Below are 17,939 nucleotides of genomic sequence, written 5' to 3'. Positions count from 1 at the left end.
GTTAATATTTGTGTACATTTCCATCTATTCTTTCTTTATATGCATGCATTTTTCCCTGTGATTGAGTATTTTCTGCTTATTTAAAATTTTATGTAACTATTTCAAATGCATACTATATCACAACTAATCATTCTTTATGAACATTTTGGTTTTTTCCTATTTTTCACTATTATGAATTATAATGAAAATACCATTGTAATTGTGTTATAATTATTACTTATAAAATAATATAATGAATATCTTTAAGGATAAATCTGTATCTGAAGTTTTGATCATTTTTATAAACATATTTCTAGGAGAAAAACAAGTGAGTCGAAGATTTCAAATATTTTAACAGCTTTTATTCATTTTGCTGGGTTGCTTTCCCCTTCTTTTCTTACCGAAAAATGTAGGTCAAATGGTTAGACTTGCTGATTTTTAGTCCTATGTTAACTGCAAGTATCTTATTTTACATATGTTGAGGTCTTAATTTAATGTTCCTTTATAGAATATTAAGTTTTTGTTCTGGCAGGTGATAATTTACTGACACATCAGCTTCTTCCATTTGTGATATGGTTTTCACTTTGTGAAGATGGGTGTAGAGTAAGTCTAGAGTAACCTTTTAAAATGTGGCCTTTCTGGGATCTCCATGGGTTCTGACTGAACTCCGGTGTCTTCTAGCAGTGAGTGATGTCTAAACTGTCCATTTGGAAATGGCCTCTAGGCAGAGAGGTGGGGTGAATGCTCTCTCATATGTTTCTCTTTTCTCAAAGATTACAGCCCTGTACTTCCTGTTGTATGATGCCTGAAAACAGTTATTTCATGTATTTTGTCCAGTTTTTTAGTTGCTCATGGTGGGAGGGTAAGAGTAGTACCTGTTACTATGTCATAGTTCTTCATACTACATATTTCTACATATCAGTGTTGAGGATGTGGTGGAGAATATAGGTGTAAAGCAAGTTTATGGTATAAATGCACCTTAATTTTATTATTTTTTGTTTTCTAAAGACACTACGAGGCCAAAGCGAGACTACGAGGTGGATGGCAGAGACTATCACTTTGTCATTTCCAGAGAACAAATGGAGAAAGATATTCAAGAGCACAAGTTTATAGAAGCCGGCCAGTACAATGACAATTTATATGGAACCAGTGTGCAGTCTGTGAGATTTGTAGCAGAAAGAGTATGTTCACCAATCTTCTTACACCTCCCCTGAAGAAGGTTTCTAGGTTGCAAACTGCATTTTTTTGGTCATTACTCTTTCTTGATTGCAATTGTAAATTTTGATTAAATAATTTAAGACATCCAAGCAGAGAATCACCTTAGAGCAATGTCATTAATCTTTGTTCTAATTTCAACAAAGTGTTCTCACTGACTGGAAAAAGTAGGAAGGGGGTTGGGGGGATATCTATAAACCTAAAGGCAATTAACAGCTTGAAGTTTATGAGGATTCGCTTTGTCTTTGACTCACTATCTGAGGCCCCAATAAACAACCTAGATTTTATTAAGGCAGGTTTACTACTTTTGTTGTAAACCAAGGGGATAGCGTTCCTGAATTCTTTTGTTAGAGGAAGTTACTTTTTTTTTCTCTCTCTCTCTGAAAACTTGGCATCCTCATGGTGGAAGAGAAGATAGATGAGAAGGGCTGCCCAGCCCGTTGCTCAGAGAAGTTGTAGCTTAGAGGAGGTGTAGATGCTGTAATTCTCTTCTTGCTGGTAACTTCACAGGCATGGAAAAGAGAAGAATGTTCAGGAGAGGGTAGGATAGGAAGGCACCTGGGTGTGGCTATACAATCTGCCTACAGAGGGATCCTATCTCCTGTGAACACAGAGAACCAATATCATAGGAGAAGATATTTGTTGGATTGATTTGATTTGCCATGACATTTTTCAGTGGACTGCTAAAGAATTAAACAAGTAATTTTGATGTCTATCTAAGAATACACTAAGAAGTTGCATCTATTTTCTTTCCTCCCTCTTAAAAGTTCAGTTCTATCAACTATATAAATACTGGTTCTAGTCAAACTGTCCTGGATAATTGCACCTATTTTCCTCTTTGTTCATGTTGTTAACTTGAAATGTTCTGACTGGTGAATAGTCATCCAGCATTTATACATGTTACATGGCTGCTGCACTTCACAGATAGAAAACTTGAAATCTATTACCTAAGTAATAACAGCTCGAACCATCTTAGTGGGTTTCTCATATAAGAAGAGTTCAAGTATTCACTGGACTGTATTCATTTTCATGTGAACATTATAGATGAGATTTTAGCCCTTATTATTGATTTAGGATTGTTCCTATCTGCATAAAGTACCTTTTTTTCTCTTCTTGCATAAAGTTATTCTAGCCTCAGGGTAATGAGGACATTTCTCTCCAGGAGGTAGAATATGATGTGGCAAATGTATCTGCATTTCCAGAAATGCTTTATAAAGCAGCTCCTTGCTCTGGGCACTCATTGCGGTGGAAGCCAAGTTAAATGAGGTGTGCTATAATGTAATAGCATTTTTATTTGTTAACCAATAAGAAATTTACATACCTCATGCAAGCCTTTCTCTCTTGGCATTTAACCAGCATTTAATTTATTTATATATATATGTTTGTTTTTTGTTTTTGTGTTTTTTTGAGATGGAGTTTCACTCTTATTGCCCAGGCTGGAATGCAGTGGTGCAGTCTCGGCTCACTGTAACCTCTGCCTCCTGGGTTCAAGTGATTCTCCTGCCTCAGCCTCCTAAGTAGCTGGGATTACAGGTGCCCACCACCATGCCTGGCTAATTTTTTGTATTTTTAGTGGAGACAGGGTTTCACCATTTTGGTCAGGCTGGTCTCGAACTCCTGATCTCACGTGATCCACCCTCCTCGGCCTCCCAAAGTGCTAAGACTACAGGCATGAGCCACTGCGCCCAGCCAACCATATATTTAAGTTAACTAACCATTTTTGTGTCTGTCCTCCACTAGATTGAGCACATTGCAGACAGGATACATACAAGTGCTTGGGAAAATTCACACTATTCTCAATCTTCCACATTGAATGTTGGGCAGGGTGAGACAATGAAGTGTCTATTTTTTCCAACCAACAATTCTGTTAGTGCTCAAGACTTGGGTTTGCATGCTCCTAGCACTAGATTATTCAGCAAGTTAGTTAGTGTGAGTCTTCTATAAAATGCAGCTGATAATACCTACCTCAGAGATTTGGGGATTTCTTCTTGACCATTGTCTTCAGAGATGGTTATTAAACTTCGTAAGAATAGACTCAGTCACATAACATATGGCTGCATGTCATCTTTGTGTGTTACATCAGGTATTTACCTGAGAGAACACATGTAAAATGTCTAGTCCAGTGGCAGACACTTTGTAAGGGGCTAGTTAGTATTAGTTATTGTAAATACTCAATGATCAATTTTTATTTACTATATATCAATTTACTATGTATTGATTTTTACTATATATCAATTTACTGTGTATCAATTTTTATTTACTCTTTGCAGTGATCTTTTTCTGACTTTAGAAATCCAGCATCCCCTACCTTCCTCTAAAACCTACATACATTAGTTTCCTTTTGTTGGATTATGGCCATGTTTTCTATATTAACTTCATATTTTTCTTCTCTTTCTACCAGGGCAAACACTGTATACTTGATGTATCAGGAAATGCTATCAAGCGGTTACAAGTTGCCCAGCTCTATCCCATTGCCATCTTCATAAAACCCAGGTCTCTGGAACCTCTTATGTGAGTAGAGGGCATTGGAGGCCTTCATCCAACTAACTCCCTGTTCCATATTATACTGCAAATTACTAACAGGACTTTGCTGGGAATTCTTACAAATGGGAAATGCCATTGTTGATTTTTCAGCATTCTCTTTTTTTAAAGATACATCAAAGTTTTTTAAACCACTAGAAACATAATGTCAGTGATTTCTTTTTTTCACACCCCTCATTTTAACAATAATGGTAATTCCTTAAAACATTTTCAGTAATGTTTCCTGATTTTTATAGTTTTACTTCACAGGTTGTTTTGTTTGTTAGTTTTTGCGGTTTTGTTGTTGTTGTTGTTTTGAGGATAGCTTGGCTTGGTTTGGTTTTTTGGTTTGCTTTTGTTTTCCAAATGATAGAAAGTAATCATTTTTTAATTGTCTCATACTTCTGAGGCAGGTCCATAAGTAAATCTTTTTAAATATGTAGATTTTTTATAGAGAGAGCAGACAACATTTGAGACTTTTTTCATTGGCATTTTCCTTGATTCCATAATAGAATTCTAATGTTCCTTAATTAAAACTTTACACACGTAGAACATTGTTCTTAATAGAGTTTTCTTAGTGGCATGGCAGTAAAACATATGTAACTTAAGCCAGTAGCTTCATACCTGTGCACTCAGGGTTTTTTCTTGTTTTTCTTGTTTTTTGTGTTTTTTTCTCCAAAGGACTTGTGAAATAACTTCTTTCAAAAATCATTAAACAAAGTAGGCAGACATTCACGATCTGACTGTAAAGTTAGTATAGGCAACTCCCATTCACAAAGGTGAAGCTAAGAAGGGGCTACCAGCAGGGACCTGAAAATTGATCAGGCAAGATTTGGTTCTTTGCTTTGCCACTGATCAGTTAAGTAACCTTGGGCAAATTGTTTGACCTTTCTAAGATTTAGCTCCTCACCTCTAAACGAGGCACACTAATAAATACCTCATAGAGCTAGTATAAAGGTTAAATGACAAGGTTAGGAGTTTAGTAAAGCTGTTCATATAGTCTTTGGCATACGGTAAGTACTCAATACATAATACCCATTATTATTATAAAAGATATAAAATTACTTCATTTTAAAGGAATAAAACTATTTTATCATTATAGAACATATAAACAGCACCTCTTCCATGACAGTGCAAGAGATAATGCCAATGTGTCTGTCATAAGGGCCTTGATCAAATATTGCCTTCGTCTAGGCCTCAAGACCATAGTGTTTGACAGAGTTCAGGAGTGAACCACAGAGTACTGGAAAACAATGTTTATGGAAAGACTGAAGAAATGGAAATTGTTTAATCCCAGTGGTGAAAGCAATTGCTTTCAGAGGATATTAGCTAACTGTTCTGTGTCTCCTCTGAAGACAAAGAAGCCAAGCAAACTGCAGCAGCTGGAATGGCAGCCTGAGAGAATTAAGTTAAATACGTAGTTGAGCTCTGGGGAAATTGCCAGAGATGTGTCTTGAAAGCAGAATATAGTCCCATAAACAAAAAATGGACAAGGATTCTTACCAGGATAAAAAAAATAAGATTGGGAGGTCACTGACAGTACCTTCAGCCCCATGAATTTAGGTATTAAATTATAATATAAAGAGTTTTTCCCATGGCTGGCACGTGGAAAAATATGTACTAATGATAAAATAATGATTCTTAATATTATCATCCCCAACATGTATTAAATTTTTCCTTATATAGGATACTGTGTCGGGCATAGAACAAAGTGAATTAAGCAAGTACAAATTTCATAATGTAAAATTGATTTATAATCTGTAAAGAGCCTCATAAATATAAGTAATGCTAACATTAATAAGAGAAGAAAAATAGTCCTTACCTCCTGGGAACAGCCATCTTAAAGGCCTGTTTCAGAAATAGAAAAATAAATCTTCATATTGTAAACACTTAGTGGGATAAATGGCTTCCCAGGGGAGTGAGGCCTGAGGGAACGACAGCAGTGGCACATTTGGTCCAGTGCGATATTCGGAGACAGTCCCATCTGGCACTCCACAGGAGAAGGTCTACTGCCTTCCACAACTATGAGATGACTTATTTTAGTTATGCCTTAGGGCACTGTCATAGCCACTTATCACCAAGGAAAGTTAAACATACTAAAGGCTGGATTTCACAATGAGGACAGTGAATCTGACATAATTTGCTGCAGCCATATTCATGGGTCTTAAGCGCAGTGATGGTGACATTCAGACCAATGCAATCTAACTATTAAATGTTGGATGTTTACTTTACAGTTCACTCTTTTCCAAGGCTTTTACTCCAGGAGCAAAGCTGCCATGAATTGCCCATTCCCCAGGGAGGAGTGAATGCTAGGTCAGCCGGAACAAAAGCATGGCAGCTGTCACATTTACGCATTGATACATCATCACACACATTATTTCTCAAGTGCATCATCCACATCAAATCACAGAGCTTATTAGCACATACATAGCTGACTTTTCAGAGGAGCATAAAATCAAGGATGTGTATGAAAGGGATGTTCTTTTTATATTGTGCCACCATCTGACTTCTGTTCCCTTCCCACGTGGCAATGTCTCTTCACCCTGTCACTTCTGGTCTGCTTTTACCTTCCTGCTCCCATGATGCTCTGTGTTTACTTCTGTCTTCAACTATCTTATAATTATGTTTATTTATCTAGCTCCCCATTTGTTCATTCATTCATTCATTTACTCACTTATTCATTCAACAAATAAGTGTTGAGTCAGACTCCATGCCACATGCTGACAAACAAGCCATGGTCTTCACCCTCAAAGAATTACTGATCAGTCAAGGAGACAAAATAAATTCACAGGTTAGAGGATAAAAACCTAAACTAAGTTATTGCTATGATCAGTAAAAAGGTAATTCAGAGAAGATGGAATTTTTGGCAGTCAAGTTGAAGAAGATCCAGAACTACATGATTTCTTTTTTTGAGACAGGGTCTCACCATATTGCCCAGGCTGGAGTATAGTGGTGCCATCATGGCTCACTGCAGTCATGACCTCGTGGGTTCAAGCCATGTTCCCTCCTCAGTCTCCCAAGTAGCTGGGACTAAAGGCATGTGCCACCATGCCCAGCTAATGTTTGTATTTTTTGCAGAGACAGGGTTTCAGCATGTTGTCCAAGCTGTTCTTGAACTCCTGAGCTCAAGTGATCCACCTGCCTCAGCCTCCCAAGGTGTTGGGATTATAGATGTGAGCCATTGTACCTGGCCCATGTGATTTCTTGACATCTGGAGCAAATATCTTTCTCTGAAGGGCAGCCCTTGGTTTAGCCCAGCATCTTCTCCACCCACAAGTAACATCCATTCACAGCATGTAGGGCTGAGACTGTTTGGAAGAAAAATTATACATACTCCCCCTCAGGACAAGATGAGTTTAGCAACAAGAGTTCAGGAAATTCCCACTTCTTTATATTTTAGACATTAATGTCTAACATCAATATTTTGTTTTTTTCCAAATAAGCCTCTTTTGAAAGATATCCAGTCTTTGTATAGTAGGAAGTCTAACTAAAAATTGGTTTAAAAAATCAAAACCTTGAGTTCTTACCCCAGATTACTATTTGTTAAATACACAGTCTTAAGCATGTCCCTTCTTGCCTCCGTTACTTGCTCTGGAAAGGAATTGACTAAGGCCAGATGTTCCAGACCCAGATCTCTGGCTTCTTAAGCAGCATGCAAGACAGTACTGATTTCAGAAATTCTACGTGCACCTGTGATGCATCCTGATCAGCCAAGCAGATTGCATTTGACTGGACTCTTTTTTTAAATACCTGGAAGACCTGGAAAGATAAAGCTACCAGTAGTTAAGAATCAATAGATTAGGTTTTAGAGAGAATTCAAGAATTTTTCATTTCTCTCCCACCTTGATTTATCCTTGAGACTTTTAAAAAATTTTATATATAATAGTTGTACATATGTTTGGAGTATATGTCATATTTTAATACCTGTATACAATGTGTAATGATCAAATCAGGGTAATTGGAATATCCATCACTGGAAATGTTTTGGGAACATTACAGTTCTTCTCTTCTAGCTATTTTGAAATATTCCTCTAACTGCATTTTATACCCCTTAACTAGCTTCTCTTCATCTCCCCTCCTGCCTTCCCTTCCCAGTCTCTGATAACTACCATTCTACTCTCCCACATTTCAGAGAGTCTGACATACACTAGGACAAACTCCAAGAAAGGGTGACCAGGAAAATTCAGATTTAGAAATCACATCAAATGAGGGGATAGATGAAGCAATAGGACAGTTTATTCTGAAGAAGTAGAAGCCTCAAGACACACTTAAACACTTTACTGAAATATCCTAGGGCCTACCATGGTGGATATTAGGTCCCTGCAGAACAGGGACCAGTGACTGCAAATCATAAGGAGGCATATTTGGCTTTAATCCAATGTGGGAGCAAGAGACTGCCCTTTGAGAGAATGAGCTTTCTGGCCGGGAGTCCTTGTTGCTGAAATTATTCCAGCGCAGAGGAGTCCTGAATGAAGACTAAAAAGCTGTTGCTAAGATTACACTATGCTTTCTGCAGGATTTATTTTTGCCATATATTTTAATTTTTTAGGATTTGGAATATTCCCTTTATGTTCTAATACAAATCCTTATTTTCCCAGGGAGATGAATAAGCGTCTAACAGAGGAACAAGCCAAGAAAACCTATGATCGAGCAATTAAGCTAGAACAAGAATTTGGAGAATATTTTACAGGTAAGTTCACTTTTACCCTGGTAGTGTGAGAAACGGGAATAAATTGTCTGACATTTGGCATAGAGAGGGCTCTGGGCCTGGTGTACTTGTGCCCTAAAACCTTCCTGTTGAGAATCCCTAATATCTGTTTCATTCACAAGGAGCCTCCCTCTGCTTCACCCATTTTGACGCAAAGCCCTGGGTTCTCCTGAGAGTTCAGCTGCAGCCAGCTCCCACGTTCCCACCAGCCCTACCCAAAACCATGGGCAGCGGATGCCCCTGAGCTGTCTCCTACCATGAAAAGGATTTTAGGCATTGCTACCTCATTAAACTATGTCCCCGATATCATCAGAAAACTTGAAAAACAAAATTTTAGGGCTCAAAATGGTCAGTGTCCAAAGCAGTTACTCTTGAGAAACCTGGAGGCCTCCGTTCCCTGCTCCATGAGCTGTCGTCAGTGTCCCCATCACCGATCAGCAGCACGTGAACAAGATGCTTGAAACTCTTCCTCATGTTTTAGTTCACTGTGTCATGTCTCAACCAAAAACGGTTTTTATTTTCTTTTTAAATGTTTCCTTGGAAACATGAAGTTAGGGGAATAGAGGTTTTTATTCTCCTGGATGGCCTGAGTTCTGAGTTCTCTATTCCTATATGCTTTCATAGAACACTGAGTAATCAGACTTTGTGAAATTTGCCTTACACCTGGTTCCCAGTGTTTTAAAAACAAGAACTTTCGAGCTGGGCACAGTGGCTCCCTCCTGTAATCCCAGCACTTTGGGAGGCAGAGGCAGGTGGATCGCCTGAGGTCAGGAGTTCGAGACCAGCCTGGCCAATGTAGTGAAACCCCATTTCTACTAAAAATAAAAAAACTGGCTCGGTGTGGTGGCGGGTACCTGTAATCCCAGCTACTAGGGAGGCTGAGGCAGGAGAATTGCTTGAACCTGGGAGGCAGAGGTTGCAGTGAGCCGAGATTGTGCTACTGCACTCCAGCCTGGACGACAAGAGTGAAATTCTATTTCAAAAAATAAAAAATAAATAAATAAATAAAACCCAAGAACTTTCTTCCTGGATTACCATATGTGAAGTTAGATGTTTTATTTTTTACCTCATTCAGAATATAGAAAGTGTCAATGTCTTAGCAGTTTGTAAATATCTTGAATCAGGTAATATTAAGTAATCTTTCTGTCAATAACCAAGATATGAGCTATGTTTCATCCTAAAAGAACATCCAGGTAGGAAAAACAATCAAAACAGTGTACATTTTGACAGTGGTTTATATTTGGTATACAATACAATAATTAATATATTCTGAGGATTGTTTTTAAATGTCTAAATCATCTTTCAGTAGTAATTTATTTTTAAGACATAGTGTCATGAATAATATTGATGTGTTTTGGAAATCTTTCTACAAGATAGTTTTGTTCAAATGAGACAACAAAATGTACTAAAATCTACTCCAAGTGACTTAGTGTTTTAGGAAATACACAACTGATCAGTTTGTTTATATTTCTTTCTATTTATGTTCCTTATAAATAGTGGACTGACGGTATTCTCGATATGAATAGCCCTGTATGGTAAAATCTCAATTTACCAGAGATTTCGGAAATGATTGGGTTTTCCTATTAAGGGCTTGAAGGTTGGGAGGTTAACTAAACTTCCTTCTAAAATCTTTATTATTTCCTCGGTGTCTACAATATCTGAATTTCTGCTGCTGCCAAAGTAAGTAAATATAGACACTGTAAGGCCAGTTTTCTTTTCTAAATAGGGGGCTCTCAGTCTGAAAATTGATCAATGCCTAGCTTAGTGCCTGGCTCAGAGTAGGCACCCATAAAATATTGGTTAAATAGATGAGTGATTCATTGTCCAGGACTACAGACAGACATGCAGAAAGTGCAAAGACTGTGATGCATTTGTTACTGATCCAGGATATCCATTGAAAGCATTTTTAAAAATCATGAATGTAACTTTGCTAATGTGAATTCTCTGCTTTTTCTTACTAATGAAAAATGATATGAAGCTTCCTGATGAGTTGTCTGCTACTGATTTGAGCCTCCAATGTGTGAGTGATGATTGTTCTTCACCATCCGGGAAATGATTTCTAATTCTGGATGTTTGCTTTTGTTATAGCTATTGTCCAAGGAGATACTTTAGAAGATATATATAACCAATGCAAGCTTGTTATTGAAGAGCAATCTGGGCCTTTCATCTGGATTCCCTCAAAGGAAAAGTTATAAATTAGCTACTGCGCCTCTGACAACGACAGAAGAGCATTTAGAAGAACAAAATATATATAACATACTACTTGGAGGCTTTTATGTTTTTGTTGCATTTATGTTTTTGCAGTCAATGTGAATTCTTATGAATGTACAACACAAACTGTATGAAGCCATGAAGGAAACAGAGGGGCCAAAGGGTGGGACAGAAAAGACATTGCAGTATGAAGGAAGGCTTTGGTTTGCTCAAAGTGCCAGGTGTAGGGATGAACCTCTGACGGGCTTTCTGCCCAAGAGATGAGAGCCTCCTCACCCCAGCTGATGTCCAGAGCTGATTTAGCTGCAGAGCTCTCTGTGTCTTTTGCTTTAAAGAAAAATTGCCAGCACTCGAACCTCACCAACCTTCCCATTACCCACATCTGTAATTGGTACACTTCGAATTTTATAACTATGCACATCTTTTGATTTCTTAACAAGCAAATGAAAGAAAGAAGGAAAAAAGAAAGGAGTCCCTTTGGAGACGACATACTATCAGGGAAGGATAAGTGTGTAGTTTTTTGACTGGCATCTGCAAAGACAAGCATTTCGTAAAATTTGCAAGTGTATGGAGGACTAACCTCACTGACAGGAGGGGATTCCACCTGGAATTAGCTTTATGATTGTTGATTGCCTATTTTGCCATTTATAGACTGAAAGAAGGCACTAAAGATGAGAATAATTTATACAATAAAAATATATTAAATGTATAGAAACAAATTTCTATAGGTTAAAAAAGTTTTGTGAAATATTTTGTAAAGACTAATATTGAAAGACTAAATGTATGCAACATCAGCAGATGATCAAATTCAAGAACTGAAAGTTGCACTCTCCCTTTTGTTGCCAATGATCCATTAAGAGCATCTGAGTTCCTTTCAAGTCTGACAAAGACTTCTTCCTCACTCACCTCCCTTCCACATTAGTGATACACTCTCATGGAGCACATCCCTTAATGAGTTGCCCTTATGGATATTTTTGGAAAACATTTGGTTAATGCATTTTTTTTTATGCTGATGGCTTTTCAGAGACAAACTTATGCAAATGATCTAAAGGGAAGTTTTTGCTTTTCTCTAGTTAAATAACCTGAGCCTGCCATGCAAATAGTTGAATAACTTTGTTCCTAGTTACTAACATACAATTCTTAAAGGACCATTTAGCATTTTGGCCAACAATGAGTAATTAGGATTAGTACTTTTTTGTTTTACAGAGTAACTGACAGTTTTGTAACATCCAGAGATGGTATTAGAGCCAACGGGAGATCTGTTCCTAGATGCACTATTTCTTTGAGGAAGAGAGAGAAGTGTCTGGTTGGGGGTGAGGGGTGCAGACTTTTTTGTTTCTATGTACAGGGCAAAGAGATAGAGTCACAAGGAAAGACAATTAATGACTTTGAGCTCAACCAATTGAACTGCCTTTCTTGGAGCTGCACCTGGACCAAGTTTATTTTTTAACAATTATAATAATGATGATTTAAAAAAAGAAACCTCCCAAAGCCTATAAACTGAACTAGAAAAGTTAGTTTCCCACTTTAGAGTGGATGGCAACATCAGCATTGCTTTTGCCCATGGTGTTTAGAGAGAGACTTTTCAGTGATAATAACCACTCTACTCTGGGTTCTGTGCATGCCCAGACTAAGCCCCATCGCCTTATTTCTGGGGTACATCCAGACCTGGCAGGGATTCTGCCACACTGTGCAGCAAACCAGCATGTAGGCTGGGTAGGAGAGCAAGAGATAGAGCCATCAGTGTGATGGGGCTTCTTCACAGTAAGAACATCAGAGCTTAGAATGAGAGTCTCTTTCCAAAAACAGGCATTGTTCATCTTACACTAAACATCATTGTCTGCCTGGCTGCAGTCAGCAAAACAAACACAGAAATGCAAAATTATGCATCTTCCCATAGTCTTGAGGCTTCCTTTGCCAATGGAAGGGCTAGCAATGCATTTTCCCTCTCATGAAAGTTAAATTTCCAGAGACTTCCTTAGATTGCTCAAAATGTTAAAGATATGTCCATGTCTGCAATTCGCCAGTTTCAGGTCAAGGCCTACTTTCATCAATATTGCTCCCAGAAGTTTTCTGCCACCAGAATGCCATTCCTGATCCCAGCTCTATTTTTAGGCCACCATGATAACTTCTTTGGTTTCTCAACTGAGCATGCAACCATTTATTTAAAAGACTGTCATTAATGAGTAGATGTTTTTGCGGGTCGTGTGATGTGCTTTCATTTACTAGTATTGCTGTGGCTGAGTACAATCAAATTGAACCACCAACCCTTGGTTTTGTAGTAATATAACTATTTATTTTCCTAGTGTAGATGCTTTCAGATTAGAATTGGCATTTGCACTGATTTTTTATGTAGATTTATATAATTATATAGATACATATATATTTGCTTGAAGAATCACCAAGCAAATTGGTGAGAGGGTCTTTTCCTATAGAATTTACACCTCCATTTGTTGTGTTGTCTTGCACTTCCCAATGTTGATGTCTCTATGGCTCCAATGAACTGGTGTATTTTGCAGCAAATCTGATGACTTGTATGGAAATGGCATGAAAGTTACCCAGATTACATCTGGTGCAAATGCACTCGGAGCCTGGGGCCAGACTGGTGCTAACACTGCAAACTTTGTCCAGAGCTCTCTCCAACCTGAAGGCTTGCTGGGGGTGCAATGTCACCTTCACACATGCTGGGCCCTTTCAGAAAAGTGCCAGATCGTGTAACTGGTGCTATTTTTCATGCTCTGGTACAATGTGTAGCACCACGGGGCTCTCAGCTTTACCAAAATCAAAATTCCATTTGTCAGCTAAGTGCAGAGGCATTCATTTTTTGCTCTCCTCCCACAGAATTGTTGGCCATTTATTTGCAGGCCTTTTGCGGGATTTCTTGGCCGTTTATTTGCAGGCCTTTTCTCCCAGCCCCAAATTCTTGGGTTGGCTCTGTCTGCTTAAAGAGCCTGTCTTCACAAAGCCGCACTCGGGTGCCTCTGTGCGCTGTCTTAGATCCTACTGCCAGCCCTTCAGGACTCCGAGCCAGGAAAGAACTCTCCAACCTCTGGCTCGAGACTCTGGTTTTTTTCCTCATTCTTTTCCTTGCTCTCCTCCTTCTTCTATTTCTGACTAATTCCATCTCTCTCTCTCTCTCTTTTGTTTTTTTTTTGTTCCTCTCCTTTTCCTATTCTTCCTTCCCACCATCTCTGAGTTGTTGACTTTCTCCTATAATCCTTCTCTATTCCTTTTCTCTTTTTGTCCACCTCTCCTTCAGTCTCTGTTCCTTTGCCCTTCTTATTCCTCTTCTGTCCTTTCTCCTCTCCTCGCATCTCTGATCATCTTCTCCCGCACATCCCTGTATTGATTTTTCTGTCCTCTAAAGGGCTCATGGCTGATTCAGACAGCAAGTCCGTGCACTGGACTAATGACACAAATACTTTAGGTCGCCGTTTCACCTACTCAGCCCAGAAAGCAAAGCTGAGCGTGAGGCCCTGACCTGGAGCCTGCTCCAGCCCGCCTCCCGGATCCAGCCTGCACCGTTGCCCTGGCAGCGATGATGCATGTGCTGTGGGCCCTGCCGGCGCCTGAGTGCCTCTGCCTGAACGCTGCTCCTAAGCGAGCCCACTCCCAGCACTACCGCATGGCTCTGAGGACACTTCCTTTCAATAAAGGCAGACTCTGGCCCCAATTATTCTGACAGCAAACCTCTTCCTCCTCATTGAAGCCATGCCATCACCTTGGTTTGGAGAGAGACATTTTTTTCCCATTCATAAGCTTTCTTTTTCCCATTTTCATGTGAAGCCCCTTCTGCTTTTCAGCTGGTGATTGCTCTGGTGAGACTGAATGGACTTGCTGGTGAAATGAAATCTCTTCTTTCCTGTCTTGGTCCTGCCTAAATTCCTACAAATATATTTAAGTCAAGGACTCAGGCTAATTCCTAAGTTGATCACATTAATTTGTCACTCCTAGGGGGAAAAAGATCAATTCCCTTGAAGCATGTGGAGTACCTCCTGTGACAGCTGACTTGCCAGGGGACTCCCTACAGAATTCTGTGATATACATTTTACTTCTGTGTATGTATGGTATATATGGTATGTATACCATGTACACACATGTTACATTGAGTATGAATGACTGTGGTTGGAAACACACACACACACTCAAGTCTGTAAATATCCTTCCTCACTGAAACCTGTGCTTTGGAAATCATTTCTTGTACAGCTGTGCAGTTTCTTGTAACAGCTGAGGACAAAGCTAAGGCAGGCGGACAATTTAGACAAAGATCATCTAAAGAGTACAGTATCTCCCTAGCAACTCATGAGGACAGACAACCAAGTGACAAGGTTGACTCCCAATGGGATGGCAGACTTTTCTTCTCTCCTTTTTGAGTTTGTGTTTCCTAAGTGTTTCTTAACTTCTGAGTGCACCAGGCTGTACCCGTTAGATCCTTTCAATATGACAGTTTTGTGCTTCTCTCTGACAGGATGTTTCTCCATCGAGCTGTAGTGCAGGATGGGAGGGAGGTGGGAATACTCCTTGCCTGGGCTGGAGTTTACAGAGACACTGCACAGCTTACACTCCTGTTAAGTGTAAATATTCAACACTTCCATTCCATTTGTGTAAAAAATAAAGCACACACGATTATAAAATCAAGATGTATATTTCATACTCAGTGTGTCTGTGCATATTTATTGCGTTTCTAGTTGTCAGCGGTGGGTGGCCCCATTGTAAAAATGCCTGATAGAGTGTTTATAAACGTGTCATGGTTTTCTTATGAGATATAAACATTAAAACATTTTATACTTTATAGCAAATGATTTTCTCCCAAAGCATAATTTGTCTTATTTCATAAGGAATAGAATTATTCATGTCTATTTTTATCAATTTTGTCTCTGATTCCAGAGCTAAAATGCAATGAGGATGGGTATGTCCTGAGTAGTACTGGCACTGCTGAGAGGAAGTGAAAGTGCTGTTTTTGCATAGTCTTAAATATTTGGTTACCATCTTGCCTGCTTTTAATCAGGATTTTTCCAAAAGTGAACAATGTATTAAAAGATAGATTTTTAAGGATGCTCACAGCTATGTAAGGAGAAAAATCAATTTCCCAGTGTCAAACTGTGGAATTCCAGAAGATATTAAGAATACAGAAAAATAATTTTTTTCTTATCTGAAACATTATGCAAAGAAAGGCATAAACTGGGGAGGAGGTATCATTGTCTTATACACATTGTTGCTCCAAAGATTTGACTGTATCGAAAATGTCAGGTTTGGGAATCTGGATCTGCCAGATAATGTTCTAAATTGTTCACTTCAGGTTAAATACATGCCTTGTTATATTGACATTTAGCCTTGTCATACTGACATTTAGCCAGGTTTGACAGCTAGAGAACCAAAACAAATTCTGCTCACGAGAGGGGTGAAATTTTGCATCAAAGCAATTGCTTTGGATTATGCTTTGTTTCATGATAAACTATCACATAATTGAATCAGCCATTCGGGAAGCCAGACTAGTTGTTCATGCCGTCCTGGCCATCAAGAATCTGCCAGGTGTCCTACAGCTGTCCTTGGTGCTGGGTAGTGAACAGAGACTCTCAGACATGGTATAAGAAGACATTGACTGAGGCTGCAAGACCAATGTGGACCTCAAATTTTGACAATTATGCAATTTTCAACATTTGCGCAGTCTCACCTGGTTTAATATTAATGGTAACACTGTACACAAAGCCAGATTCCCTTCAATAATGGATGTGTTCATAAGGAAAGAAGCCAAAAGAGCATTCAACTTTTCTCTGTGTCCTGTTTCATGTCTGCAAAACAGTTTTTAAACCATGATCATGCTAGAAGTCTCAAAAGCTAGAAGTGGCCGACACATCTCTGAACCTAAGAGGGGCTAGTTATGAACCTGTGATCTCTGTAGATACTCTGAGGCCATACACCCAGTGACAGAATTTAAAAGCCTCACCAAGGCACAAAGCTAGGGAACATCTGTACAGGGAGCCACAGTGAGACCCATCGTCTTTAAAGTTGTCAAGGGAGGATGTGTTCTATGAGTAATAACCCCAATTTCTGTTCTCTGTCACCTTTCCCTTAGGGACATCTCAGAAGGCACCATGGCTATCATTAGACAGATCCCCTTCCCTCTCTAATGTTACAGCCAAAGCATCAAGTCCAGGCCTTGTCCCTAATGCCCCTGAGCACTCTTAGGACAAAGCTAGAAAACTTGGGTAAACTTCGCTAAAGCCTGGGGATACCAAAAGGGAAATAAAAGATATTCTTATTTATGGTATGAGCTTAGTGCTCAGCCCCTGGCTTGCTGACATGAGAGACACAGGCTACCTTTCCCCAGCCACCCAGGCATCCCTCAAGCATAGCTAGACCATTCGTCAGACCCTTTCCTCTGTTGCAGCACACCTGAGAGGTGCTGTATCCATGCTTGACTCAGCACCTGCTACATTAGTTGCCTGCTGTCTCCATCACAGGCTGGAATACAAACGGAAGTGACTCAGTGTGGCTTTGATTACTCCTTAATTGTAAACTTCAAAGGACAAATGATTTACAACATGCTTCACATCTAGGTATAAGGCATCAGTAGAACCTTATTGGTCTAAACTGTTCAAAGCCTGAAAAGCAAGGTCCATGAGAGACAGTAGTTCTCTCCCACCCCTTTAATCCTGTCTTTCCAGTTCTGGGTCCCTGTCTTGTGTGGACAATTGAATTAGGTAACATCTCCTCTTCAAGACTTTGGAAGGATGAGCTGTGTGAATTTTGAACAGCAGAAAACTAACATCCATACCATGAGCCAAACATACAGAACAGGTTTCATTCCATCAAAATATAATTGACTATTTCAATCTGAAAGAAGAGGAAAGGAAGAAAAACACCTTCTTTTCAGCAGGCATTAAAAATTTCAAATTCTGAAAGCTCTACATAGCAAATTACAACGAACAGTTTCTTACTAACAGAATTAGTCCCTCAGAGAACAGTTGATTTCTCTAACAAAATTGTGAAACCAACAAGCTAAAAGGTTGGATCTTAATTGGATTGTTGGATTTTTGTGAGCCACACCTGTGTCTTTGATATTCTTAGTAATCTTTCAGCAGAAATTATGCATGCACCATTCTCCGTCATCTGGCACTTCTGGTATGAATAACCCTTGTGGTGAGGAACTCTCTCCTCTTGGTTTCCCGACTGGTTTCTTATAACATCACTCATCCTAATTTACTTGAGCCAACAAATTGGGCATCCAGTCTGCAGTCCTTTTCCTCAACATTTGGAGAAGCACTCTTGACCATCTGAAATTCTTCAGAGTAAAAAGTTATAG

At 39.1% G+C, this 17,939-nt stretch overlaps 1 protein-coding gene across 45 annotated transcripts in view; it reads left to right on the top strand.

The window, feature by feature from the left end:
- The window catches only part of LOC105468849 (discs large MAGUK scaffold protein 2), a 2,241,192-nt gene extending 2,225,908 nt beyond the window's left edge, over positions 1 to 15,284 (top strand). For 25 of the 45 annotated variants that reach the window (XM_071075910.1, XM_024788715.2, XM_071075911.1 and 22 more), the window contains 4 exons: positions 988 to 1,160; positions 3,596 to 3,705; positions 8,313 to 8,404; positions 10,511 to 10,649. In XM_071075910.1, the coding sequence (XP_070932011.1) occupies positions 988 to 1,160; positions 3,596 to 3,705; positions 8,313 to 8,404; positions 10,511 to 10,617 (482 nt within the window). In that variant the 3' untranslated portion in view covers positions 10,618 to 10,649. Of the gene's footprint in view, positions 1 to 987; positions 1,161 to 3,595; positions 3,706 to 8,312; positions 8,449 to 10,510 lie in introns of those variants that run through there. The other 20 variants (XM_024788717.2, XM_011719263.2, XM_011719258.3 and 17 more) reach the window with 2 other exon arrangements.
- The last annotated feature ends 2,655 nt before the right edge of the window (positions 15,285 to 17,939 follow it).

Source organism: Macaca nemestrina, chromosome 12 (assembly GCF_043159975.1).
Source record: "Macaca nemestrina isolate mMacNem1 chromosome 12, mMacNem.hap1, whole genome shotgun sequence".
NCBI lineage: Eukaryota > Metazoa > Chordata > Mammalia > Primates > Cercopithecidae > Macaca > Macaca nemestrina.
This window is presented reverse-complemented; position numbering and strand designations above follow the sequence as displayed.